Source organism: Cydia pomonella, chromosome 23 (genome assembly GCF_033807575.1).
Source record: "Cydia pomonella isolate Wapato2018A chromosome 23, ilCydPomo1, whole genome shotgun sequence".
Taxonomy (NCBI): Eukaryota; Metazoa; Arthropoda; class Insecta; order Lepidoptera; family Tortricidae; genus Cydia; species Cydia pomonella.
Window position 1 is genome coordinate 2,943,735 of NC_084725.1, and position 24,106 is coordinate 2,967,840.

The following is a 24,106-nucleotide window of genomic DNA, read 5'->3' on the forward strand; positions in this document are numbered from 1 at the left end:
GAAATACGAGAGAGAATAAGTTTCAATGTGTGCGTGGAAACAATACTGCGCAAGACAGAATTCGGAATTTGAAAAATCAAAACTACGCGCCTGCTCTCTTTTCCTCTATACTGCTAGTCAAAGAGTGCGAGCGGGATGGGAGTAACAGTTTCGATAAACGGACGTCATAGTAGAGATAACCGGGGATGACACACCCTGAGTTGTGCGCATGCGTGCTTCAGTATTCAGAGGGTTGATAGGGATGGGGTGATGAGTTGTCGATATAGTTTTTGGATCGAATAAAAACGTATTTTTTTAGATACCTACAGCAAAATAAAATGTACAGGTAAACTGCACAAAAACGATACCTTCTTCGAGTATTTGTGAATTTTGTTGATTTGTGTTTGTGTAACTTTTATACCAAACAAGTTTAAAAAAGACGTATTGTTTTATTGAGCATCTTAAAATCAGTAAGATTCATGCCGATGATCAAGCAAAAGATGACAACATTTTTTTTACTTACTGTACCTGTGGCTATTATTTTTTTGCTGTAGAATATTATAATATTGTAACACCTTGATATTTCTAACTGACTAAATTAACTTTTCTTGGCATTTTGCTTATATTTATCTTCTAACGAGTCTTAGTCTTAAAAATCATACGATATCTTCCCACTGAATATTTTTTTATCGACAGATCTTGGTACAAACATCCCTATGGCAACTGCCCTCCCTCTATCGATCTGCACCCACAAAGCCTAATTTTGCCTGTTTGCTCAACATTGTCCATGACCAAACGTCTCAAGAATCACCATTTAACAAGCCAAAACAAACCTAAACTTATATATTTAAGGTTGATTTTAGATTGTCAGAGCTTTAAAATGAAGCCTATTGGGGATTGAATTTAATTTCTTCCCATCACTTCAGAGCATGCGATATTGTATTTTACGCAACTGAAAATAGATGCCATTTCCGTTAACTGCATATTAAGTGTGGTTTTCACAGGCCGCTGGAAGAACGGTTTCAGCAAAATGTGTGTTTTACTATGATACCTGAGTCCTTAGGCTCGGAGACGGTCTGAGCTGGATTGTGGGATGGTGTGGGCATAGTGGGAAAGTGGGCAGTGGGATTCAGCATGTGGGACTGTGGTTTAGGTAAGTTTATAAGTTTTATAACCATCCTTTGCCTTTCAGGTAATAAAGTCCTTTAAGAGATTTTTTATAGATTAATTACTAACGATTGCTTTTTGGGACGTTAATAACATGTTAAATTTATTCTATGAGTGATATTTTGTATTTATAAGTGACTTAACCCTGAATTTAACTTATTGACCTGAAGACTATTTATAAATATATCTACTGAAAACCAAGGCTAACTTTGCACGTATCATAACGTCATTCGGATCGACGACTTTATTTTAAATTTTAACATTTTATTTGTTTATAAAATCTGTAAAATTTTATATGTGTTTGATTTCGTTTGGTTTGTTTCAATTTTCTTTCCGATGTTTTTAAAACGGCACAAGTTTATTTTCGACTGTTTACCTCTACTTTGAGTAGCGGTTTGTGTGAAATTCGACAGAAATGGGATATCCAGAACATTTATTTTTGCATTTACCTAGGGGGTAATGGCATGACATTCTTGAAGAGCTCTTTAAAATTACTAAATATCTAAACAAGTTTTTTGATAGATAAATAATTGCTCTTAACACTGAAAAAGGTTTGTTCTAAGTTTAAACCTGTTGGCCCTAAAATATAAAAAACCGGACAAGTGCTAGTCGGACTCGCCCACCGAGGGTTCCGTACTTTTTAGTATTTGTTGTTATAGCGGCAACAGAAATATATCATCTGTGAAAATTTCAACTTTCTAACTATCACGGTTCATGAGATACAGCCTGGTGACAGACGGACAGACAGCGGAGTCTTAGTAACAAGGTCCTGTTTTACCCTTTGGGTACGGAACCCTTACGGAAAAGTAAAGAAGATAGAACTTAATTAATAACAACGATGAACATATACTCAGTTTAGTGTTTGAATTACCAAAAACTGTCGACTTAAATACAGAAGACGTTTAAAGTACGAGTAAGTAATATTGACTATTGGTAATTTAGTGTGGTAACTAGGTAAGTACTGAGAAAATTACCTGAGTTTGCTGTTTCGATATCTAATCGGAGAATGTGAAAAGGCTCTAGTTCTTTAGCGAGTAACTTTTCCGCTAGACGTAATAATATCAGGCAGATAATTTGCTTAACACAGACTACCATTCTTCCGGCTTTTTGCCTCAGTTCACCTGGAGTCACTTAGCAACCGAATAAAAAGCACTAGAGTTAGACTTAGCTTGGTCTAACTCTAATATTTTTTTTTTCGTCCAGCGATATGGTTGCTCTTGGCGCTGGTGGGCGCGCAGAAGCCGAACCTCGACGCCATCCTGAACCGACGGACAGACGTCTACATCGCCGGCTTCTTCCCTTTTGGCAAGGGCGTCGAGAACTCGCATACTGGTAACTATCCGCATTTCCATCATTATAATTTTCCTCAGGTTATAAACTAAATAAATGTCATATACAAAGGAAAAAGTGACCAAGGCCTTCAGTGTCCTCTGCTGAGTTTTTGCCACGGGTCATAGGAGCCTAGGTTTGGCCCGTTTAGAATTGTGCCGTTCTCGAGAACGTTCTCCGTTTACTTTTTCCATAAATTCTAAAAAATAACGGGTTGCACTCCGGGAGTGCCGGCTGAAGTGAAAACTTGAATATTAACATAAGAACATGACAATTTACATTACATTAATAACACTTCAGAACTATTACAATTATTTAACATTAAAAAGATTATCTCTCAGAAAAATCAACTTCCATCCATAATTTCAACGACTCTACTCTACTGGCTTCAATGACATTGGAACAGTTTTTCTATCAGGTCACGTGTCCGTCTTACGAATTTTCAATTTGTCGAATCTGTGGGTCACGAGACCTGTCGCGAGTTTAACATTTTTTTCCCATCACAAAACGTGCACAGTGCCGCTAAAGAAGTTTTCACTCCTAAAATACTCTAACAAGGGCGTTTATCTAATGCTTTCTACGTATTGTTGAAATGCAATTTTATCGATATCGATGAAACAAATCATTCACGTCACACCACCAAAATTTATATTGTGTGCCTTGAATTAATAGAATAGAGTAATTTTAATATTGACATATATATCTAAGGAAGGGCCTTACGGGCACTAAGAATGGTGCTACTTCAGTGGTGTCACTCACGAATTTGAGCCAATCGTGCAGTCTAACGGAACTAGTTGCGACAAATCGCGCGCGTGGTGCGAAGTCATCATTTCATCAACCAATCGCGTTGTGGCGTTAGACTGCACGATTGGCTCGAATTCGTGTGCGTGACACCGCTTTACTGGCCCCATTCTTATTGTCCGTAAGGCCCGTCCTTAGATATAATTATAAGTGAATGAATTTTAATGATCAACTTTAACGTTCATATTTTATATTTTAGAGATTTTAATAACAAAACTTCCGTGAGACACAGACATATTAAATATGTTAAAACGGGTCACTCACGTATTTTAAGTCGAAAACGCTCGACATGTGTGTTGTTTGTCCCCTGACGACGCTCCTCGGAACGGAGTGAAGCATATCGAGCGTTTTCGACTTAAAATCCGTGAGTGACCGTTTTAACATATTTAATATTTATATTTTAGAGTTTCACTTAGTAAGTGCAAAGCAAAACAAATCCCTTATTTTGTTTAGGAACACTAAGGTGTAGAGTAGGGTTCACCAAATGTTAGTCTTGAGAGAAAAAGTAGTTACGAATTCAATTATATTTATATTTACATATTCTTCACTTCTTGTGTCATTATCACAGCGAACTGACAACGGTCTTACGTGCCCTAGACCCTCCTGGCACTTAAGTCCTTTGTGCCAAGTTTTACAATTTTTAACATTTTCTAAAAAACGAATCGATGAATATTTATCTAACTAACAAATCTGCTCCCAAAATTTCACGAAAATCGGTTGAGTAATGCGACCTGAGGGCCTACCGCGAACCACGTTCGTCGTGTTGCCTTCCTGTCAGATTTACCTACGAATTTACAAGTGCGACAGAGAGGCAACACGTCAAACGTGGTTCGCGGTAGGCCCTGCAGAGGAGAACATCCGAAAAAACGAAAGTAATTTTGTCTAAGCTTAAATGGAGACCTTCAATAACGCTCGGTCAATTAAATTAAAATTAAATTAATTAAAAATTAAAGTCCAAAATCCAATTCGATTTTATCGTTGTAGAAATTGAAAACGGACAGAAACTTAACAAATAAAGCCAACTAAATATTGTACCGCCGAATTATAAATAATAGTACGGGCACGGACCGTATGATCTGCTACGTCTTCTGATACCCTGATACCATGGCACACATTCATAAGTGATGCCAAGTTTCTAAAAATTAGAATTGGCCTAAAGCACAAAAAAGTACCGCTTCCGTTGACAAAAAAAAACGTGAAATTTATATATAGGAATTTATATGCGAGATAAGATAATATTTATTCATTTAAAAATTATGCTAATTGATTTTTTACAATGGTAACTATAGAATTTATACTTAAACACTAGGACATTAATAGATTTCACAAAAAAAAAGTAAAAACTTTGATACCAAATAGATATGTATTTTCTGTTGCTAATAGAAATTTGATAAAAATACCTAAACTAAGTAAATATTTACTTGTATCTTAGGTATCACTTCTTGTAGGTCAATGTATAGGTCAATGTGATGCTAAGTTTCCACAAAAAAGTAAAAGAAAAGAACTGGCCTATAGCACGAAAAAAAGTACCACGTTGGGGATATCTTTGAAATGAAATGCTCGGCAGACTCACTTCTGGCCATTTGAGAGCTGGCAGACGAGTGTTTTCTGAAGCTACATAGAAATTGCTAAAGTCTGTCAAGCCATTGCCGTCAGTAATGAAAGCGGCAAATTAAAAAAAATAGGCACGAAGGGTTGAATATCGCGTTTTTTTCTACCGACAGAGTTGTTTGACCGACTATATATGTTGCCTACATTTCTCATTTAGGTATCAGATGGCATAAATTTCACTTTTTGTATACCTTTAAAGTGCTCGGCAGACGCACTTCCGGCCATGCAGGAACTGGCAGACGAGTGGTTTCTGAAGCTACAATTCCTATATGTAAATTTCACTTTTTTTGTCACCGAAAGTGTTACTTTTTTCGTGCTTTAAGCCAATTAGATTTTTTTTACCATGTGTGGATCTCGTTCGATACCTCCCTAAAAAGGAAGTGTGAGACGCCGCTTCCGCCTTTCGGCTGTGGCGGGTCGCTCCCCACCGATGTGCGGAGGTAAATTCACGTCTTTTTGTGGACTATGTGGCTGCTGGTGTTGGCTAGCTCTTCGCTACCGATCGTTACTCAACCCCACGACTCCTAGCCTAGTGATACCGTTTGAGCGGGCCAAGGTTTCATGGCCGCGGTGAAGGCGACCAGTAGCTTAGCTGGCGTGTGCGGTGTGCTGGTGAGGCTGCGATTTTTTACTTAGGAACGTGTGTCATGGCACTTATCAGGGTATCAGATGACGTAGCATATCATACCGTCGCCGCCCGTACTATAAGTACTACAATCTAATAAACTATTCAGTGGTTGATACGGATCGGACGTATAGAAATTGATATCTACATTTACGTTTTGCATAATGTAGTTTTTTCTTTTTCAAATAAGCATTTATTAATTATGATTATGATGGTACTCATAAATTAATAACTTATAATATTGACGATCGGTCTGGCCTAGTGAGTGGGCCTGCCTATGAAGCCTATAGTCCCGGGTTCGAATCCCGGTAAGGGCATTTATTTGTGTGATGAACACCGATATTCATTCCTTAGTCATGGGTGTCATTATGTTTATCGTCACCTAAGCTAGTACCCATAGTACAAGCTTTGCTTAGTTTGGGGATAGCTCGATCTGTATAAGAGTGTACCCAAATATTTATTTATTTATAAGAAATGAAATGAAAAGTCGAGTGTTTAACTCGGGTGATAGGCATCATTTCATCCCTTAGTTAAAAATCTACTATTATTAGAAGTCGGGTACCTTATTCCGAAAATCGCCCATAATTCAATCATATTAGAGTTTATTTCGGATTTACAAGATAAATAATTTAACATTTTTTCTTAATAGGGCTTTATATTAAGAAAAAATGTTAAATTATTTTTCAATACATCAGCTGGTAAAGGACTTCTTGATTGTTCGAAAACTGACGAGAAAGTTGCAAAGTAATCAAATGCAAATTTTGAGTTGTTTCCTTACGTTGGCTGCTAGGATTGACTTTTGAATGATAAGTATTCAATCATATTCAATAACATTCAATTTGAATTGATTTGATTTGATATTTTACAGTTAGTATTTTCCTTGCGTTGATGTGTAAAAAAAAATTGTGTTTAACTCGGAGGCATAATTTGTTTAACCCTCATGCCTTGAAACCCCCGCAACGCTCAATATTCGCTACGCTCGTGGTTCAATTTTAGGATTTTTTGCTTGCTCGGGTACCAATATTAGCACAAGAGTTTAAACAACACCTTTGCCCCCTTGTGAAACAAATAAATATTCACTTATCTTCTTACGATATGTTCCGTGAGAATGGTGGAATTGTTCCTTTTAGACTATACTACCTGACCTTGCTGACCATCTGTCTCAGCATCATGTTCAGATATTAATGGTTTCGTGAACTTTACTGTAGGCCGAGGTGTAATGCCAAGTGTCAAGCTGGCCTTGGACCACGTGAACGAGCATGACAGCGTGCTGAGGAACTACCGACTGCATATGTGGTGGAATGATACTGAGGTGAATATAGTTGTAGATACTACCATAGCCAGTAATGGTTCCGTGACCTGTAGGGCGAGGTGTGACCGAGTGTCAAGCTGGCCTTGGACCACGTGAACGAGCATGACAGCGTGCTGAGGAACTACCGACTGCATATGTGGTGGAATGATACTGAGGTGAATATAGTTGTAGATACAACCATAGCTAGTAATGGTTTCGTGACCTGTAGGGCGAGGTGTGACCGAGTGTCAAGCAGGCCTTGGACCACGGGAACGAGCATGACAGCGTGCTGAGGAACTACCGACTGCATATGTGGTGGAACGATACTGAGGTATGGTTGTAGATACTAACTTAGCTAGTAATGGTTTCGTGACCTGTAGGGCGAGGTGTGACCGAGTGTCAAGCTGGCCTTGGACCACGGGAACGAGCATGACAGCGTGCTGAGGAACTACCGACTGCATATGTGGTGGAACGATACTGAGGTATGGTTGTAGATACTAACTTAGCTAGTAATGGTTTCGTGACCTGTAGGGCGAGGTGTGACCGAGTGTCAAGCTGGCCTTGGACCACGTGAACGAGCATGACAGCGTGCTGAGGAACTACCGACTGCATATGTGGTGGAACGATACTGAGGTATGGTTGTAGATACTAACTTAGCTAGTAATGGTTTCGTGACCTGTAGGGCGAGGTGTGACCGAGTGTCAAGCTGGCCTTGGACCACGTGAAAGAGCAAGATAGCGCGCTGAGGAACTACCGACTGCGTATGTGGTGGAATGATAGCTGCATGAGGTTCGTATAGAAACGAAGCGTCAAGCATGTGCATTTTGCAGCGCAGCTGGTCATAGGGTATATCACAGCTGGTCCAGTCAGCTTCAAATAGATTGTGACGTGTTGGTGACGGCCAAAAAAAGTGTCCAAATATATCAGAACACATCTTTCTTTCTGTGGTACCTTATAAAGTTTGTTAGAGTTAGAGATTTAGGTAGGGCTATCAAAATCGCTGCCAATTTAGCTTGGTCTAACTCTACGATATATTTAATTATTTTGGTCACTGGATGTCTATCTATTTGGTGTTGTCTTTGGATTTCTAGGCGACAACTACACTTCTCAAAGATTTATTTTTTATTTATTACAAAATATATAGGCATTACAATCAACAAAAACCAAGGCGCTTATATACTAGAACAATTCATTATATATACATTTAGATAGAAGCAATCCACAGAAATAAAGATAATTAATGTTGTTTTTGAGAACTTATTTTGAGTACTATTAAAAAAACTTCACAGCACTGTTTGATAGATAGTTGAGATCTCATGCTGAAAACCGAAGGATACCACTACCAAGGAACACGATAATAAAACAATGCAACAGCAAACACGTTCAGTTTAGGCTCATCACAATCATGTCGATATCTGTCTAATGACAATACCAGAGACTGGCAAAGATTATATCTAAAACATTTGACAAATAAATAATTAACATTGTTTTTTTGCTTCAGTGCAACGCAGCAGTAGGAGTGAAGTCATTTTTCGACATGATGCACTCGGGCCCGCATAAGCTGATGCTGTTCGGCGCCGCCTGCACCCATGTCACAGACCCCATAGCCAAGGCTTCCAAGCATTGGCATCTTACGCAGGTATATGGTTTTAATTATCCCAGCAAGCCATAATCAGTAAATCTTTTACTCCTCTTAGCATTTTTCTAAGAATTGACTAAGGAAATGGTTTTTACGAAAGCGACATCCATAACATAACTAAGTAAAGATCTTATTGTAACTGCTTAATATCCAAATGGTATTTTGTAGGTACATAAATTCTTCGATTTTGAACCAACGATCTCCAGTTTTAGCAGATTAAGCACCAGCGCTTATCAGATTAGCATTGACCTTTAATTTCTTACTTCGATTTGTTTTTTCAGCTCTCATACGCAGATACTCATCCCATGTTCACCCGAGAAGCCTTCCCCAACTTTTTCCGCATCGTACCCTCGGAGAACGCCTTCAACATGCCTCGGATCAGACTCCTGCAGCACTTCAACTGGACGAGGGTTGGGACTATCTATCAGAACGAACCGAGATATGCACTAGTAAGTATTGGTAATCTTCTTTTGCCAGCCTGTACCATATAACCATATAAGAAAGGTGGTATTTTAGACTTGCATTCTTCCACTGGATTCCTGGACAGTTTAGGCTAGCTCTTCGTACCAAGCCCGCAAAACATACAAACCGATCCCAACGATGATGACAGTATATCTGACTAACCTCGGAAAATTTTGCCACATATAGCAGCCCTATTTTACCTTAGACAATTAATTCTAACACGTGCTGCAGTATATTGTGAATACAGCATTTTCCAATGTTACAGAGGTTGGTTATGTGGTGTGGTGATGGTGGGTATTTTCGTCATGTTTGAAAGGTCTTTATTCAGAAAGCCATTAAAGCATCACACCAAAGAACAGCGCCACCCATCAATGCTACATATACATAAAACGGACTTAAATAGATTTGGTCTGTTGTGGACTTCTTCTAATACTTGATCTTCTTCACATGAGACTTGATTTTCGACTTCACAATCTAGTTTTACATCAGATCATATTCATTAGCTTTTTATTGAGCCATGATCAAACTTTACAATGACACATTTCTCCAGGCACACAACGACCTTATCTCCGACCTGGACAACCACGAGATCGAGATCCTGGAGCAGCAGAGCTTCGCATCAGAAGTCAAGTCAGCGCTCGCCAAGCTCAAGGAGAAGGATATAAGAATCATCCTGGGCAACTTCAACGAGAGCTGGGCAATGGAGATTTTTTGTGAAGCTTACAAGTAGGTTGATACGCAGAAACATAATTTTAGGCCAAATGAATATAGACTTAGTTCGGAGTGGGGCACGTATAAGATGGGCGTACGCTATGAAGAGATCGGCTGGCGGCAGTTTGCACTGTGCAGCTCACGTGGCCTATAAATGGAGACAAATTACATGTGGTCGCGATCCTCAGCAAAGAGGGAACTAGAATGAAGAAGACAAGTTGTTTGTTTGGTGGACTGTTGAAATTCTCCTCATTATGGCGCTTTCCAGGTGCATACAGCAAAACCCGTGAGCTTCACTTGCAGACATTTTTTACCAAACCTCCATCCAATCCTTCCTCCAACCAGTATTAGTTGCTTGTTGAAGTAAAAGTACGGTTAGCGATAAAAGCTTGTAAGTACCAAAAATAAAAAGTTTTATATATATTTATATTTTCCAGACTCGAGATGTACGGACGCGCGTACACCTGGCTTCTCCTCGGCACCTACACCCCAAAATGGTGGAAGCGCCACGCTCCCTGCTCCAGGCGGGACCTAACCACAGCACTGGACACTGCCATCCTCACGGATCTGCTGCCACTATCCACTACAGGGCAGATGACTGTCTCCGGCATAGTAAGACCTCATTAAATTATCGGTATATATACTAAAAGAAGTTGCCGAGAAAAGACCCAGCAATTATTCGTCAATCCTTAGTACAAATAGCAAAAGATATTGAAGTATTTGTGTAAAAATATTTACTTTATTACTAAACTAGAACTATTAAAAACCTGTTTATCTTTCCTTTGTTTTTAATCTCAGAGCCCTAAAGAGTACCAAGTCGAATACGACAGGAGAAGAGGCGCTGAATATTCCAGATTCCATGGCTACACTTATGATGGTTAGTAAAATATTGGCTTTTAGTTTATTAATTTTATCATCAATCCTCCAGTTCAATATAGACCTTTAGTTGACCATGGCTACACTTACGATGGTTATAGTTCATGTCATCCAAGATGACGCGCAAATTTGTCAAATCTAACCTTTAATAACATGACATTACGAGGCATATTAATTTTGTCATCAATCCTTCAGTTCAATATAGCCCTTTAGTTGACGGGAGGGTGTGTTGTTCTGGCCAGTTTGAACACCACGCCTCTCGTGCGGGGCTCATCATTATGAACCTTGTCGTAATGCCGCGGTGTAAAATGAGGTGAGATGGAATTGAGGGGGCAGAAGGGACGCGAAAGTGAAAAATGATAGATTTCTCATTCCAAACAGTAGTTAAAGAAAATTTAATATGTTGCAGGAATCTGGGCCATGGCGCTGGCGATCCAGACTGTGGCACAGCGGGTGAAGCTGCGGTACAAAGAGAAGACGGTCTTGGACTTCAGGTATCGGGATAAGGAATGGGAGCAGTTGTTCCTGGACGCTCTTAGCAACGTCACATTTGAGGGGGTCACGGTAAGTTTGAGTTGAATAACGACTTACTTACTACCACTTACTACTACCTACCGTCTTCGAAACGATTTTACTCAAATAAATAATGACTCATTTACTCAAATATTGAATGGACTCATACATTTACCAAATATCTTATTATTATTTTCCAAATTCCAGGGCCCAGTCCGCTTTCACAACAATGAGCGGAAAGCTTCTATTTTGCTGAAACAGTTCCAAGGGGATGAAGTTGGGGAAGTGAAAGTAGGGGAGTACTGCGCAGAGCGAGACCATCTAGATCTTACCAATGGACAGATGTTCAAATGGTTCGGGAAGTAAGTATCAGATAATATTAATCATCAAAAATCCTGAGTTGTAAAATAGTTGAAACTGAAATAGTTATAGATCCACGCCTCTATCTCAAACAGTTCCAAAAAGACAAAGAACGAAGGGTGAAGGATTACTACGCTGAGCTACTAGAGTGGTTCGACAAGCATCAGGGAACTTTTAAAGATACTTAGCAAAATAGCTGTTTGCTCAATAAAAAAATCCTTATCTTAAATGAAAGTTATTTTTAGGAACCCTCCAAAAGATCGCACGCTGCTCCTCATCGAGCACACCCAGGTCAACATCACCATCTACTCGTTCCTGGTCTCCTGTTCCATCATCGGTATTATCCTCGCCATCGGTTTCCTGGCCATGAATATACATTACAGGAATCAGAGGCAAGTATACTCTTAAAGCTGTTAATTTTGTGATCAAAAGTTGATTTTCTAAGTCATCGAATATTTGAGACTCCAGAAGCAGGTTGTTTGCCGGCTTCGTCCGCAATTCTGAACGAAATTACCGAATACAGTACAGTACAGAGGAGGGCGCTGAAGTGCAAACCCAACTAATTAATAGGAGCACGCTTCGAATGTCTGGCTTCTATAAACCTTATACTGAGATTGTGCGTAAAACACCTCTTGACATAAACTTCATCATTCTTCCAGGTACATCAAGATGTCCTCACCACACCTCAACAACCTCATCATCATCGGCTGCATGTTAACTTATCTAAGCGTCATCTTTCTTGGTCTCGACTCCAGCCTCAGCAGCATAGGTATGCCCTTCTCCAAATACCTCTCTTTACTGTCCTATCGCTGTGTCATTAATATCTGTATCTTCTCTTCAACTTATTGGACAAAAGGTAATCACTGATCATCTTTCAAATTTCCACAATTCAATCATGTTTATCTTTAAAGCTTAGACTGCTGAGAGCTTGAAGAATGTTCTGTCAAACAAAACAGGACTGAAACGGTAAATTAAATAAGCAAAGCACTTTCGGGCATGTGACACCCGAGCTAAATCATTTGATCTCATCACTTTCATTGATTCTTAGGTCTTTCTCAGGAACCCCAGCGTGGAGGTAACGACGCTTGCTCCCACCCTCAGCTTGAGCTTCGACCCTGGCGATGTGGATGCCGTTAACCAAATTTTGGGAACTCTAACCCCCGACTATTAGACTAGAATTTTCATTCTGAGAAAGACCTAGGTCGTTTTTCTAGGTCGACGAGTCGTCAGCATGTTTCCAAGTTTTGGTTTCATTTTCCTTTACTGCGAAGCTTGTGTCGGTGGTATGTGATCTGTTGTAACTGTAGCTTTATGGACTAGTGCAGGGGTTTCCAATCTCTTTTATGCTAGGATATCTTTTACATGTGATTTTTCGTGACATAATTCCTTGTAAAGTAAGTCTACTTGCGTGACGCTCGAGTCATGTGCTAGAAACATAAGAATACTGAGTCGTGACACTCTTTGAACAAGGTTTCGACGCCTCGGGGCTTTACTATTCATAGCTTGGAATCTCCTGGACTAGCGCTTATTTTTACTGTCATGTTTTTGCTTCGATGTTCTTATTCAACGCATTTTCTCTTCTTTGCATACGTACATCAGGACATAAGTACCCTACTCTTGAGCAAGTATTCTAATTTTAACACGTTTTTTGCTCATGAACACTTCTGAGCATGTTGGGATTGTTTTCTAAAGGAACGATGACCAACTTTGAATTGTAAATGTAATGATATGAACTAATTGTAATGATTATGAATGTCCAAAGTTTTGGAGTGGAATAAATATGGTAATATTGTTAATAATGGTAGCCCTTGAATGTGGATTGTAAAGTACCTTTTGAAAAAGAAGGCTTCTGGATGCGAGAAAGTATAACCTTGTTAACATATTTGGAACATGTGAAACATTTAGAAGACTAATGGTGCCAGTAAAGACTGTCTGGTGGTGTCTCCATTTTCTAAAGCATGCGAAATCTAAATATTCTACAAGACTATATTTTGTTTATTAACTATTTGTGGTGTATTTCCAAAATAAAGACATTTATTCATGAATAAAAGTGATACCCGAACCCGGGCTTACAAAATCACTGGTAAATTGTCTCTTGGCAAGACGAAATATCTTATATTAGTGATGATCTTCACTATCTTCAGTAGTCAATCTTTGTTACTAACGAGCAGCTCCTCTCTGAAACTAATGTGGCCTTCGGTGGACTGTAAATAGCCTGCAATTAACTGTATTAATTGATATGTAGCTTTATTTCGAGATTTACACCACAAGTTAGAGAGCCTTCCTTCTCTTTCCACCGTTAACCACTGTCTCTCTCACAGCCGCGTTCCCCTACATCTGCACGGCGAGGGCGTGGCTTCTGATGGCCGGATTCAGCTTGGCCTTCGGTGCCATGTTCTCCAAGACCTGGAGAGTTCACTCCATCTTCACGGATGTCAAGCTTAATAAAAAGGTACGTTAATCATCACACATCATTCAGTCGATTTTTCAATACGGGTCATAGTCATACACTAGGACTTACGAGTGTTTTCTATTTTCGCTGAACCTTGGGCCTTGCTAAGATGATAATCGTTGATAGAAATACCAATCGAAACTAAAATAATCTATGAATATAGTCACGTGGTTATTCTTAGTATCTGTCATCCTAATATTAATACAATACGATTGTCATCTTAGCCTCCAGATCTTTTGTGGCGTTCGAAGATACACCTGTTGTGACCCATATTAAAGTCATTGTAATAATTGCCTTTATTCTCATGTGTGCAGGTTATCAAGGACTACCAGCTGTTCATGGTGGTGGGCGTGCTGCTGTGCGTGGACTTCGCTATCATGATCACCTGGCAGGTCTCCGACCCCTTCTACCGCGCCACCAAGCGGATGGATCCTGTGGTAAGAATCGTTTTGTATTCTCTGTCTCGGTATCTCGGTTTGACTCTTGGACAGTGGTCATTGTTTCATGATGGCGGGGCTACTGTAGACTGTCTGCATACTTCCCACTCGTCCTAATTCTAACAGACTCTTTACAGTTTATTACTTTAATCAACTTACTAGACTCGCTATCTCAAAACAGTTTCACCAATGCGGTATACATGGTTTCGTATGTTCTGCAGAATGGATGCCAATAGGTTAATGATGATGATGACATATGATGACGATATTGATGATCTGAGACATGCACTGATAGATTCTTTTAATTCAGTAAAATAATTTATTCTTTAACGTTTTTATATTATTATTGGTCTTGTTCCAGCCGCATCCAACGAGCGAAGATATTGAGATAGTTCAGGAGAATGAATATTGCCAGTCGGAACAGATGAATATCTTCATAGGAGTCATCTATGCTTACAAGGGATTGCTATTGGTAAGATCCTTCATGTAACACCTCTGGAGTTGCAGGCGTCCATAGGCTATGGTGACTGCTAACCATCATGCGGGCCGTATGATTGTTTGCCACCGTCGTGGTATTAAAAAAGATCTGCTCTTCCTAATATTCGATTCTAGTGGTATGATTTACAATCTTGAATTTAAAATGAACCAGCTACGATTGAGAATACTGATTGAATTACGACGAGATGAATACTAGACCATAGGGAAGTCAAAGAAAACAATTAGAAGCATGGCAAGCATCAACTATGTAAATGTGAAAGCCAAAGTGACTGTTCAGACTATCAAGCCGAGCATAGCACTTTAGTTTATGATGATCGTATAGGTAACCATGATCCACCCTAGACTGTATTGGCACTTAAGATCAGGTGATATTGTGGTCAAATGGTAAGCATTATTCCAATAAAAATAAATATTGCACCTACAAGTATTCGTATCTTGAATTTTTTCCTGCAGGTTTTCGGCGCCTTTCTGGCTTGGGAAACACGGCACGTCTCCATCCCAGCGCTCAACGACTCTAAACACATCGGCTTGTCCGTCTACAACGTGCTGATAGTGTGCATTACTGGAGCTCCCCTTGCATTGGTTAGTTTTGTAGAAATAATATATAATTCTATCTTTAAATATACTCAAACTATTGTCAGTAGAAAATGGCGCAGAATTCAAATTTTCTATGGGATTACGAGTACAACTCTTCGCGCTTACATTTTTTAAATTCGCCGCCTTTCTTTTCTATTGACAAAATGCGTGTGCCAGAAAATTCTAGATTTTGAATCACTAATATTGACGAATCAGTAAGACCACATTAGCGTTAGACAAATAGACAGTGGTGTTGTTCTACGCTATAATCTCAGTAACTAACTAACTAACTGCTTTGGCTCAGCGATCCAAAAAGAATCTTGGCCTCCGAAACGAAACCAACCCCGATAATCCGATAATCTCAGTAAACCTTAGTTAAATGTGTATGTAACAATTTCCTAGTTAATGTTCCTTTCAAGTTCCTAGATAATGATGTTATTTTTCTATTCCAGGTTTTGGCAGACCACAAAGACGCTCTGTTTGTCTTAATCGCTATATTCATTATTTTTTGCACAACAGCAACCCTATGCCTCGTTTTTGTTCCTAAGGTAAGAAACAAATGACTATTCATCATGACAAAAAGACACAGTTTATAGTAGTAAGGTGTTTGCTGTGTACCTAATAAAATGTGTATTGTGTGGAACATAACATTGTTGTCTTTAAATAAATAAATGATTAATTGATTGATCGCTCTTAGTTTAAGACCTAACTAGCTATAAAAAGAAAAACATCAGAATTCCATACTATTTTCTTTATTAGTAGAAGAACATCTAGCGAACACCCCAAAGAGATTTGATGAAGACATATATTCTTATCCTACTGACTGCGCCAAGTGCATAACATGGACAGTATTAGTTGCCGTCTTGATTTTTTTTTTACTATGAAAGAAGTTTCATATTTACTTCTCCCCAGCTACTAGAGCTCCGTCGCAACGGCCAGCCCGGCACGGCTCAGTCCCGGATCCGAGCGACTCTCCGTCCGGCGTCCACGCATGAGTGTCGGAGTCCGGGACCAGAACTCGAACGGAAGCTGAAGGAGCTCCGACAATACAACAACCGGTACCGGAGGACATTGCAGGCTAAAGAAAATGAACTACAGGTAAGTGAAATCCATTTAACTGGGTCGGAAAATTAAAGTTCGAGGGAATAAGAAGGTAGAAGACGTGAAGAGGGGTTGGTTTAATTAAGTCCTCGTCTTGATTTTTTTCAATAGCAGCACGAAGAACGGTCGGCTACCTAAAAACCACAAGGATTGCTTGGTATACGATTTAAAAAATATAAAGGTAGTTTATTAAATTTAATGTCATAAAAAGTTGCAACCAATTGGACAAATTGTGGGTTATAAAAAAACAAAACAAACGTATCCATTGCATCAAGTGGACATTTTCGGAAGTTGTATTTGATATTCCGAATCAATCATGATTCACATAGTGATTCCCAAAATATTGTTGGCATTAGGTTTAACTCAACTTGGGGTCATACTCATACAAAAAGGCCATGATGAGCCTTTAGAAGGCACTAAGTTTCAAATACAAATATGGTTTCCTATTGCAGATGTTACTTAGCAAGTTGGGCAGCGATGCTGGGTCTGAATCATCCACAACCAAGGACTCTAGATCACCAGCAGCAATGACAACAAAGCTGCCATTGCCTAAGGAAAATATTAGCCATCCAGGTAAATCAAAAATCATGTGTCGGTAATAATAATGGCACGAAGCAGAATCAATACAGTCCGTCCGTCCATGCAGTCGCCTCGCCAGCCAAGTATTGAGCGGCTAAGCCGGTGAAAAAAAGCGTAGACGTGTTTATGTTACAACCAAGTCAGAAACGTGAATAGAACGAAAAGGTAATGTAACATCAGACAGTCACTTTATACTTGCTTATATTTCCAAATGAAGACTGTGAGAGGCCTAATAGAAAAAGTGATATACACCTAGCAAAGCGTGCCATTGAGCTAAATATGTCTTGTTGTTGCAGAAACTAGCGATATTACATCAGTATGCAGCCTCAGCGCATCAGCAGGAGCAGAGGCTGAATATATCAATCTACAGAATCAAGTCAACGAAAAGTGAGTTTTTTAGCCAGTACACTTACTCGTATTTATGTTGAAAAACTACTTCTTAACAAATCCCCATTCGATCATAAATTAATTATCTCACTCAAAAAGTAAAACAGGTAAAATGGGACGTAATACATATTACTGCAGGGGTGCTTCTATTGAGGGACAAAACTAATGCAGAATCCAAATCTCATGGAATTTTTATAAAGCTTGCAAATTACTTCGACCAGGACTATGATTGCTTCTCCTGCTACTGCAATTCCTCTTTACTCATGGTTAGTTTTACAATCGTTGCAGAACAAAAGCATCAGCACCCCCAGAGCCAGTTAAAGAAATCCTCAAAGAAACCCCTAAAGAGCCAAAGAAGGAACAGACCAAGAATGTTTCCTTTAAGAACCACCTAGACTACACCAGCCCACCGTCGTCCAAGGCTGTTCCGGAGAAGGATCAGCTCGCCAAGTTGCCTTATGGGTGGACGGCAGAGGTGAGAATGGTGAGAGACTTTTGTGGGAGCAGTTCCCAACATATTGAGTTTGCATTTTTTCCTTTTTTTAATATATTTGTTATTGGAATGTCAAAAATTTGTTGTTTTTGAGACCTTCTGGCGAAATTAACCTAACCTGACCTAAAAACTGACCTGGCCTGGTTATTAATATGCATGTCACCCTCTTCTCTTGGCTTTGAGACCAATTTAATTTCCACCACCTTCTTTAAATAGTATTATAAAAACCGAACAATGTGTTAACAACATGTACTCTGGAAATATAAGGGTGCTCTGCCATTTTCCCTTTTTTGATGATAATCATGTAAGATGATGATGTGACCTCTCTTTTTGCTAAAATTAAATTTAAGGTTAAATTTTGATTCTCCGAATTTACTTGCCTGACAAAGAACCAACCAAACCCTAAAACAGCTTTGACTTTCTAATCACTGGCCGAAGTTTGGAAACTCTTGGCCTAAAGCATGAGCATGCCCACAGGAGCCCTCCGAACCCGCCCCTAAGTCCTCACTCAAGCAAGAACCAGTGCGGGCTGAAGCCAAGACGGTTCCAGCCCTTAAGCCAAGTGACACCCCCACTGCCAAGTCCGTGCCGGCTAAAGTGCAGGAGCCTATGTATACTAAGGCTGCTACACCAAAGATTAATAAGGTAAGACTAAGAACACCATTACTACTTTTCCGATTGCAACTGTTTTTCTTAATACAACTGCCATCTGGCTTGCCAACCAAAAGAGAAAACAGGGATTAGAATGGTTCCTCACGACTTATTCATTCAACGTCGAACATGTATTAAATATCAAAATGAAGCCGTCTGCCTCATCACTAGAACATCGCGACGCTTCACAATTTACGATAAAATATACAATACAGTATGAATCCTCTTTCTTGCACATAAAGACAGAGGTAAACAACAGGCGGCCTTATCGCTAAAGAGCGATCTCTTCCAGACAACCTTAAATAATATCGATTCGAGGAGTTTTAGATATCGTTGTATTTACTTTGGTTCCTCACCCAATTCTCAAATTTGGTCTTAGATATTTTGCATGTCATTTGCTAAAAATAATTCTCTTAAATCCACCTTACAGCTTTATTTTATTTTATACCCATTTTAACCATCCACAGACACCAGAACTACAAAAGAAGCAAATGAAAATCCCCGAGCCCAAAACACCTCCTCGAGATCAGAAGCCGAGGGGCCACCGACGCATGTCCAGCGTCAGTGGAGCCCTGCTCACAGACCTCATGCACGTGTCTGTGGACCAGGATGATCTGGAGCCCCCACCTGGCATGGAGAGGAAGGTCATAGGTATGTTTCCAAAGAGACAAGGAAAGAACTGATGTACAAAATATATGGATAGAATATAAACCAAGATTTTTACGATAAAATGGGCAAATTAATGTCGGCTTCCGGTCCACTGATCACTTGGTTGCTGAAGGAGCGTGACAATTCCGCTCTTCCATTAATTCCATGATAGACCTATGGCTGGCAGTGGGGGAGTATATTAGTTGACGATGTCTAACATTGTATCCTTTAATAATTAGTTCAATTGACATTAAAACTTACTTCTTACTTCCAGGGCAAGAAAGAGACCCACCAGTGCCTCCTAAACCTAAACAAGAACCTGAAGACATACTAGATATAGATGCAGACTACTCCACAGCAGAACGAAAGAAAGCCTGTAAGTAACTCAAAGCTTAATTTAATATATACCTACGCAACATAGATATTTAGGAATCTATGATGTATTGTGAAAATCGGTCTACAAAATTTAAATTTACCTTATTGTTTACATGGCTAGTGATGTGAACGGCGACTTTTCCATCACACACACAAACATAACCATATATTAAACAATATCTAATCAACATTGATTTATTACAGGTCAAAGAAGAGACTCCGAAAGGAGAAAGAAAGAATTCATAGTGGTGCAGAGCGACCTGTGGGACACGAATACCTTTCAATACACGTGTCAAAAGTCACCGCCAGGAAAAACTGAAACCGGCCACCATCACTCTCCGATGCAGAGGAGTGTATCAGAGAAGAGCCGGCAGCAGTCTTCGCCTCATCATCATAGGTGAGAACATTGAGAATGTTTACTATTTCAATTCTCAAGAGCGCTACAAGATTAAGGACTGTCGTTGAAAAATATAACCATTAATTATATATACTGATGCAATGTTTTCCGTCAGGGGCAGGTATTTTGCAAATTAAGTCATCAAATAAGCCTAGCGTTGCTTTTAAACGGGTTTAACATATTGTCTTATTTTTTCAGGGAGGTTGATAGCAGGAGTTTAGAAAGAAGAGCTTCCAATGCTTCCATAAATTATGGTAAGTCCAAATATCTCTTAATTATCTAGTGTTGACCTTTTCTGGAAATCTGGGAACGTGTAGTACGTTCTTGAGGACGAAGTTTAATGGTGTAGTTTAAGCAATGTTAATACATTCAGTGCCGGTGACCCGATAGTCGGGTTCTCTGTTTGTAGTCGCTGTTTTTCATATACAGGATTTCGCATGTTATTGGCTACGCTCATAGCGTGTACACCGGCACTAAATAAATGTGTTAAAGCAAACGGAGACAGGATCAATCACGTGGTTAAGGGAAAGAACTGATACATTTTTAGCACAAATTCTTGACTTGACTTGACTAAATACTTACCGATGCAGCAGGTACCACGAGAGGAGGAACACCTGAAGGCTACCGGGAAGCGGAGACTCTTCGAATGACCGACCGGCTAGCGAAGGTAATCCTTGGAGTCCTTTATATAAACTTATTTGACCAAGAGTGACCTTATCCCACCCATTAGATATTCTTTACATTACTTTGCTTCATTTGAAAAATATCCGGAAAGCGTAAAGATGGAAGACGCATTGCGTGATATCTTGACTCAGTAAAATCAGACCAAAAATTCAAGTAACTAAAAGAGACATAATAATTATGATTTTTATGAAGTAAGTTTATATTTCTTGCAGCGGCGAGGGTCAGAATTCCCACAACCAGTAAGCACACCCCCGCTTCAGACCCAGAGTAAACGAAGGCAGTCTTCAGCTCAAGTGAGTTATAATTTTATGACAAGATTTTCATAGTTCGATCTTACTCTAAAGACAAGATTCAAAGACGGTGGAGTAGATTGACTGCTAAAATAAATATGTACTTTTCCAGTAGTCAGGCAAAAGATACTAGTATCTGTAGGTATCGATACGAGTACTATACATCATTGGATTCGTGTTGATGACGCGGCTGACGTAAAGCATTATTTTCAGGTAAGAAGTTACCAAGATGAAAAACAAGATAGGCCAGAAAAGTCTGAAACACCTCGAAGACACGACGATATACCAAGAAAACCTCTCCCTGAACAACAGGTAAACAAGTTGAAAACACAGGAGCATTATGACTTTTCATGGGCTATAAAAGTGTTGTGGCCTTTTGTTGAAGTGTGAAGAAACTCTAAAAAAGTGTGCGAGTATCGTGGAAGTTGGTTGGAACGAAGCATATTATTATTGATGAACTTAGTATATTATTAATTAATGAATACAAAAAAAACTTTATCGACAAATTAATAATTTAATAGGCGGGCACGGTCAGGCGAGGAAAACGCGCGCACCGGCTCGGACGAAGCACTAATTATCGAAACCGCTCACAACATTCCACAAATCAGTTCAGAAATGCGACTTACAAGCATAGGCAGGGAGAACAGCTAAACATAAGAAAACATTTTTGTACAAGCTGAAACTGATACGCTTAGTTCGAGCTTCGCGTATAATTTTTTTCGCCTACCCCTCCATCCGCCAACCGTCTGATAAGGAACTTCGTTCCGACTGCTAACTTAACAACCTTTTTTTAATTCCAGGAGAACAACTGGAGACCAGACCCAGACACGATACGAGTGACGAAATCGCAAGACTCGCCAGCGAAGAGGTTACGGCATGAGGCAGAGCCCCTAAAACGGGCGAAGGGTGTTGGTGATTCGCCTAGGTTGACACAGGCGCACACGCCGAGGCCAGACCATCATAAGAGCAGCCCTAACGTCGCGTCGAGGCATAAATCAGGTATGCGACACGGCCATCCTGACGTAAGATGGACTACGTATGATACTTGTGGTATTGGCGCAACTGGCTGTGTGCGCGACAGTGTGACCTAATAGCTATGGGGTACATTTTGAGAGTATGCATATGTCAATTCAAAAAAATGACATTTATGCCACTTCAAGCACGATTCTGCCGATTTGTCTGATTAACAAGCTCCGACCTACCCAAGGATAAACATGTAAATTTAAGCGCCATGTATCTTTAATTGTAGACTGTAAAATTCATGTTATACTCGGTTAATTAATCAATCGTCTATTGCTGTACTTACAGTAATATGGCATAGCGATTTGTAAAACTTGTGTGTCGTTTATTTCCAGGTTCACCAAACAAACGCGAAGAACGCAAATCAGCAACGTACGGGCGCAGTGACTCCAAACGCCAGGAGTCCGTTGACCAACGAAAGATGTACACAGCAAGCTCAGAGTCCGAACTTTTCGAGTGCGCAATCTTACCCATCTTCCACAAATTACTCACAGAGCGGCATAAAAGTCAACCCCATGGTCTCAACCTCACCTATGGCGTCAGCTGTCCTAACATCTCGATAAAATGCGACATAGTTGAATATTTGTAAGTAGAGTTTTAGGTTTAGGACAGGAGCAATACTTTATCTGCGTTGAACTCAACTTCAATGTTTACAACGTTAAAACCGTTCATATCTCAAATGTCAATTGTAATGGAGACAAGACTCATAACAGTTTCATAACCACGAGTAAAGTTGTAAAAGTAATTGTTTATTCTAAATATTCTGATTTCGTTTTTTGATGCGGAATCCTGATAGTCTAACATCAATCAATTTTTCGCGTTATGGCTCCCTGATTGACACTGAGTCACTGACACAATTTTGACAGTTCAGTAGTGCTGCCACGTTGACAAAGATTAGGAGAAATAGTAGAACAGGCGTAGGTATTTTCTAAATATTTTAAGCCAGTTATAAATATCTTTTCTGGTGAAGCAAGATGCCTTTTATTTATAATTCTTATATTTTGGCAATAAAGTGTTGTGAAATTGTGACCAGAGCGCAATAAACAATATCATAGTTGTTTTTCTTTATGACTAGGTAAATGGAAATTGTAAAATAGGATAAACCGAAATTTTTGTGCCTCGTGACTTTACCAAAAGTGCAATAACGAATAAAAATACTACCAATTGACGCTTATAAATAATGTGAACTAATTTAGTTTGAATTAACATTTTTGTGAGTACGATAATACTTGTACAACAATATTAAAATACTTGTCTACCTAATCAAACTGTAGAATTTATTACACATTATTAAAATAACTCTTGTATTTAGCAGAAACTGATTAAAATTTGGTACGATTTTTAGATATGATTGTAAAAATAATGATTGAATGTTAAAATAAGTAAACAAAGTTCTCAACGACAAGTTCGCTCACGGGTTTTAGATTTTAATGTAAAAATCAAGTGTTGTTAATTCTTTAACATCGAATATTATACGTCTTCTTTGAAAAATCGTTCGCACAAAGTTAATTTGTATCTCGAAGCACACCTTGTGTATTCAACTATATGCGAATATTCTTAAAATCTTTTAAAAAGAATTTGCAAATTTAAATTCCTTTATGAGGTTAACCATAATATTATATAACTGAGACCACAATATTAAAAAAAATACTTTAATTGGGAATGGATAATGAAAACCTCAGGATATTAAGAATATTCCTTCAGTCCTTAATCTATAGGTACTCCAGGAAGGTAGGCGTAGTTTGTGCTCATCGTAAACTCTGGCTCACTCTTCCGTATTAAAAGGGATAGAGACGGAACACACGCTAAGCTTACCTTTCCGAAATCAGTTGTGATATTCCTAGTCTCATTAATTGTAATATAATGTTAATTTTAATACATTAGTTTCCTTTAGATGTTACAAAGTGCAAATATTTGTATGTATTTTCAAATTTATTGTTGTTGGTCCGGCATTTTATTATGTACATGTGCACGTAAATAAAGACTTGATAGTTCTAAGACTTTAAAATATGTATTGTATATTGTAAGATATTAAATAATTTGATTACAGACAGTTTTTTATATTTATGTAGCCCCTAAAAACAGTTTAGGGTTATTCTTAGATTTGATACAAATGGTGTTCAATATCATGGTGTGAAATGATTTATCTTAAAT

The 24,106-nt window shown here is 39.1% G+C and overlaps 1 protein-coding gene across 3 annotated transcripts; it reads left to right on the top strand.

Annotated features, from left to right (window-relative positions):
- Positions 1 to 24,001, top strand: LOC133530511 (gamma-aminobutyric acid type B receptor subunit 2). Of its 3 annotated transcripts, XM_061868432.1 has the most exons (32): positions 1 to 1,132; positions 2,350 to 2,478; positions 6,721 to 6,824; positions 8,305 to 8,442; positions 8,724 to 8,891; positions 9,455 to 9,630; positions 10,053 to 10,227; positions 10,414 to 10,492; positions 10,901 to 11,055; positions 11,212 to 11,366; positions 11,610 to 11,756; positions 12,024 to 12,133; positions 12,413 to 12,439; positions 13,686 to 13,816; positions 14,131 to 14,253; positions 14,615 to 14,725; positions 15,205 to 15,333; positions 15,780 to 15,875; positions 16,240 to 16,425; positions 16,881 to 17,001; positions 17,304 to 17,394; positions 17,683 to 17,878; positions 18,365 to 18,532; positions 19,006 to 19,189; positions 19,461 to 19,562; positions 19,766 to 19,958; positions 20,157 to 20,212; positions 20,552 to 20,625; positions 20,855 to 20,935; positions 21,146 to 21,244; positions 21,733 to 21,931; positions 22,288 to 24,001. In XM_061868432.1, exons 1-32 carry the CDS (start codon positions 1,114 to 1,116, stop codon positions 22,539 to 22,541), a joined length of 4,176 nt encoding a protein of 1,391 aa, XP_061724416.1. In that variant the 5' UTR covers positions 1 to 1,113; the 3' UTR covers positions 22,542 to 24,001. The 3 variants fall into 3 exon arrangements, with proteins under 3 accessions (XP_061724416.1, XP_061724417.1, XP_061724418.1); XM_061868433.1 differs by lacking the exons at positions 1 to 1,132; positions 2,350 to 2,478; positions 6,721 to 6,824 and adding an exon at positions 6,873 to 6,979 and having other exon boundaries at positions 20,549 to 20,625; XM_061868434.1 differs by lacking the exons at positions 1 to 1,132; positions 2,350 to 2,478; positions 6,721 to 6,824 and adding an exon at positions 7,124 to 7,436 and having other exon boundaries at positions 20,549 to 20,625.
- The last annotated feature ends 105 nt before the right edge of the window (positions 24,002 to 24,106 follow it).

What these genes read in the sequence shown, in the direction of transcription:
- LOC133530511 (XM_061868432.1), top strand. An exon ending in CTACACCAAAGATTAATAAG is followed by an intron (nt 18,533 to 19,005) that starts GTAAGACTAAGA and finishes AACCATCCACAG; the next exon opens with ACACCAGAACTACAAAAGAA. An exon ending in AACCTCTCCCTGAACAACAG is followed by an intron (nt 21,245 to 21,732) that starts GTAAACAAGTTG and finishes TTTTAATTCCAG; the next exon opens with GAGAACAACTGGAGACCAGA.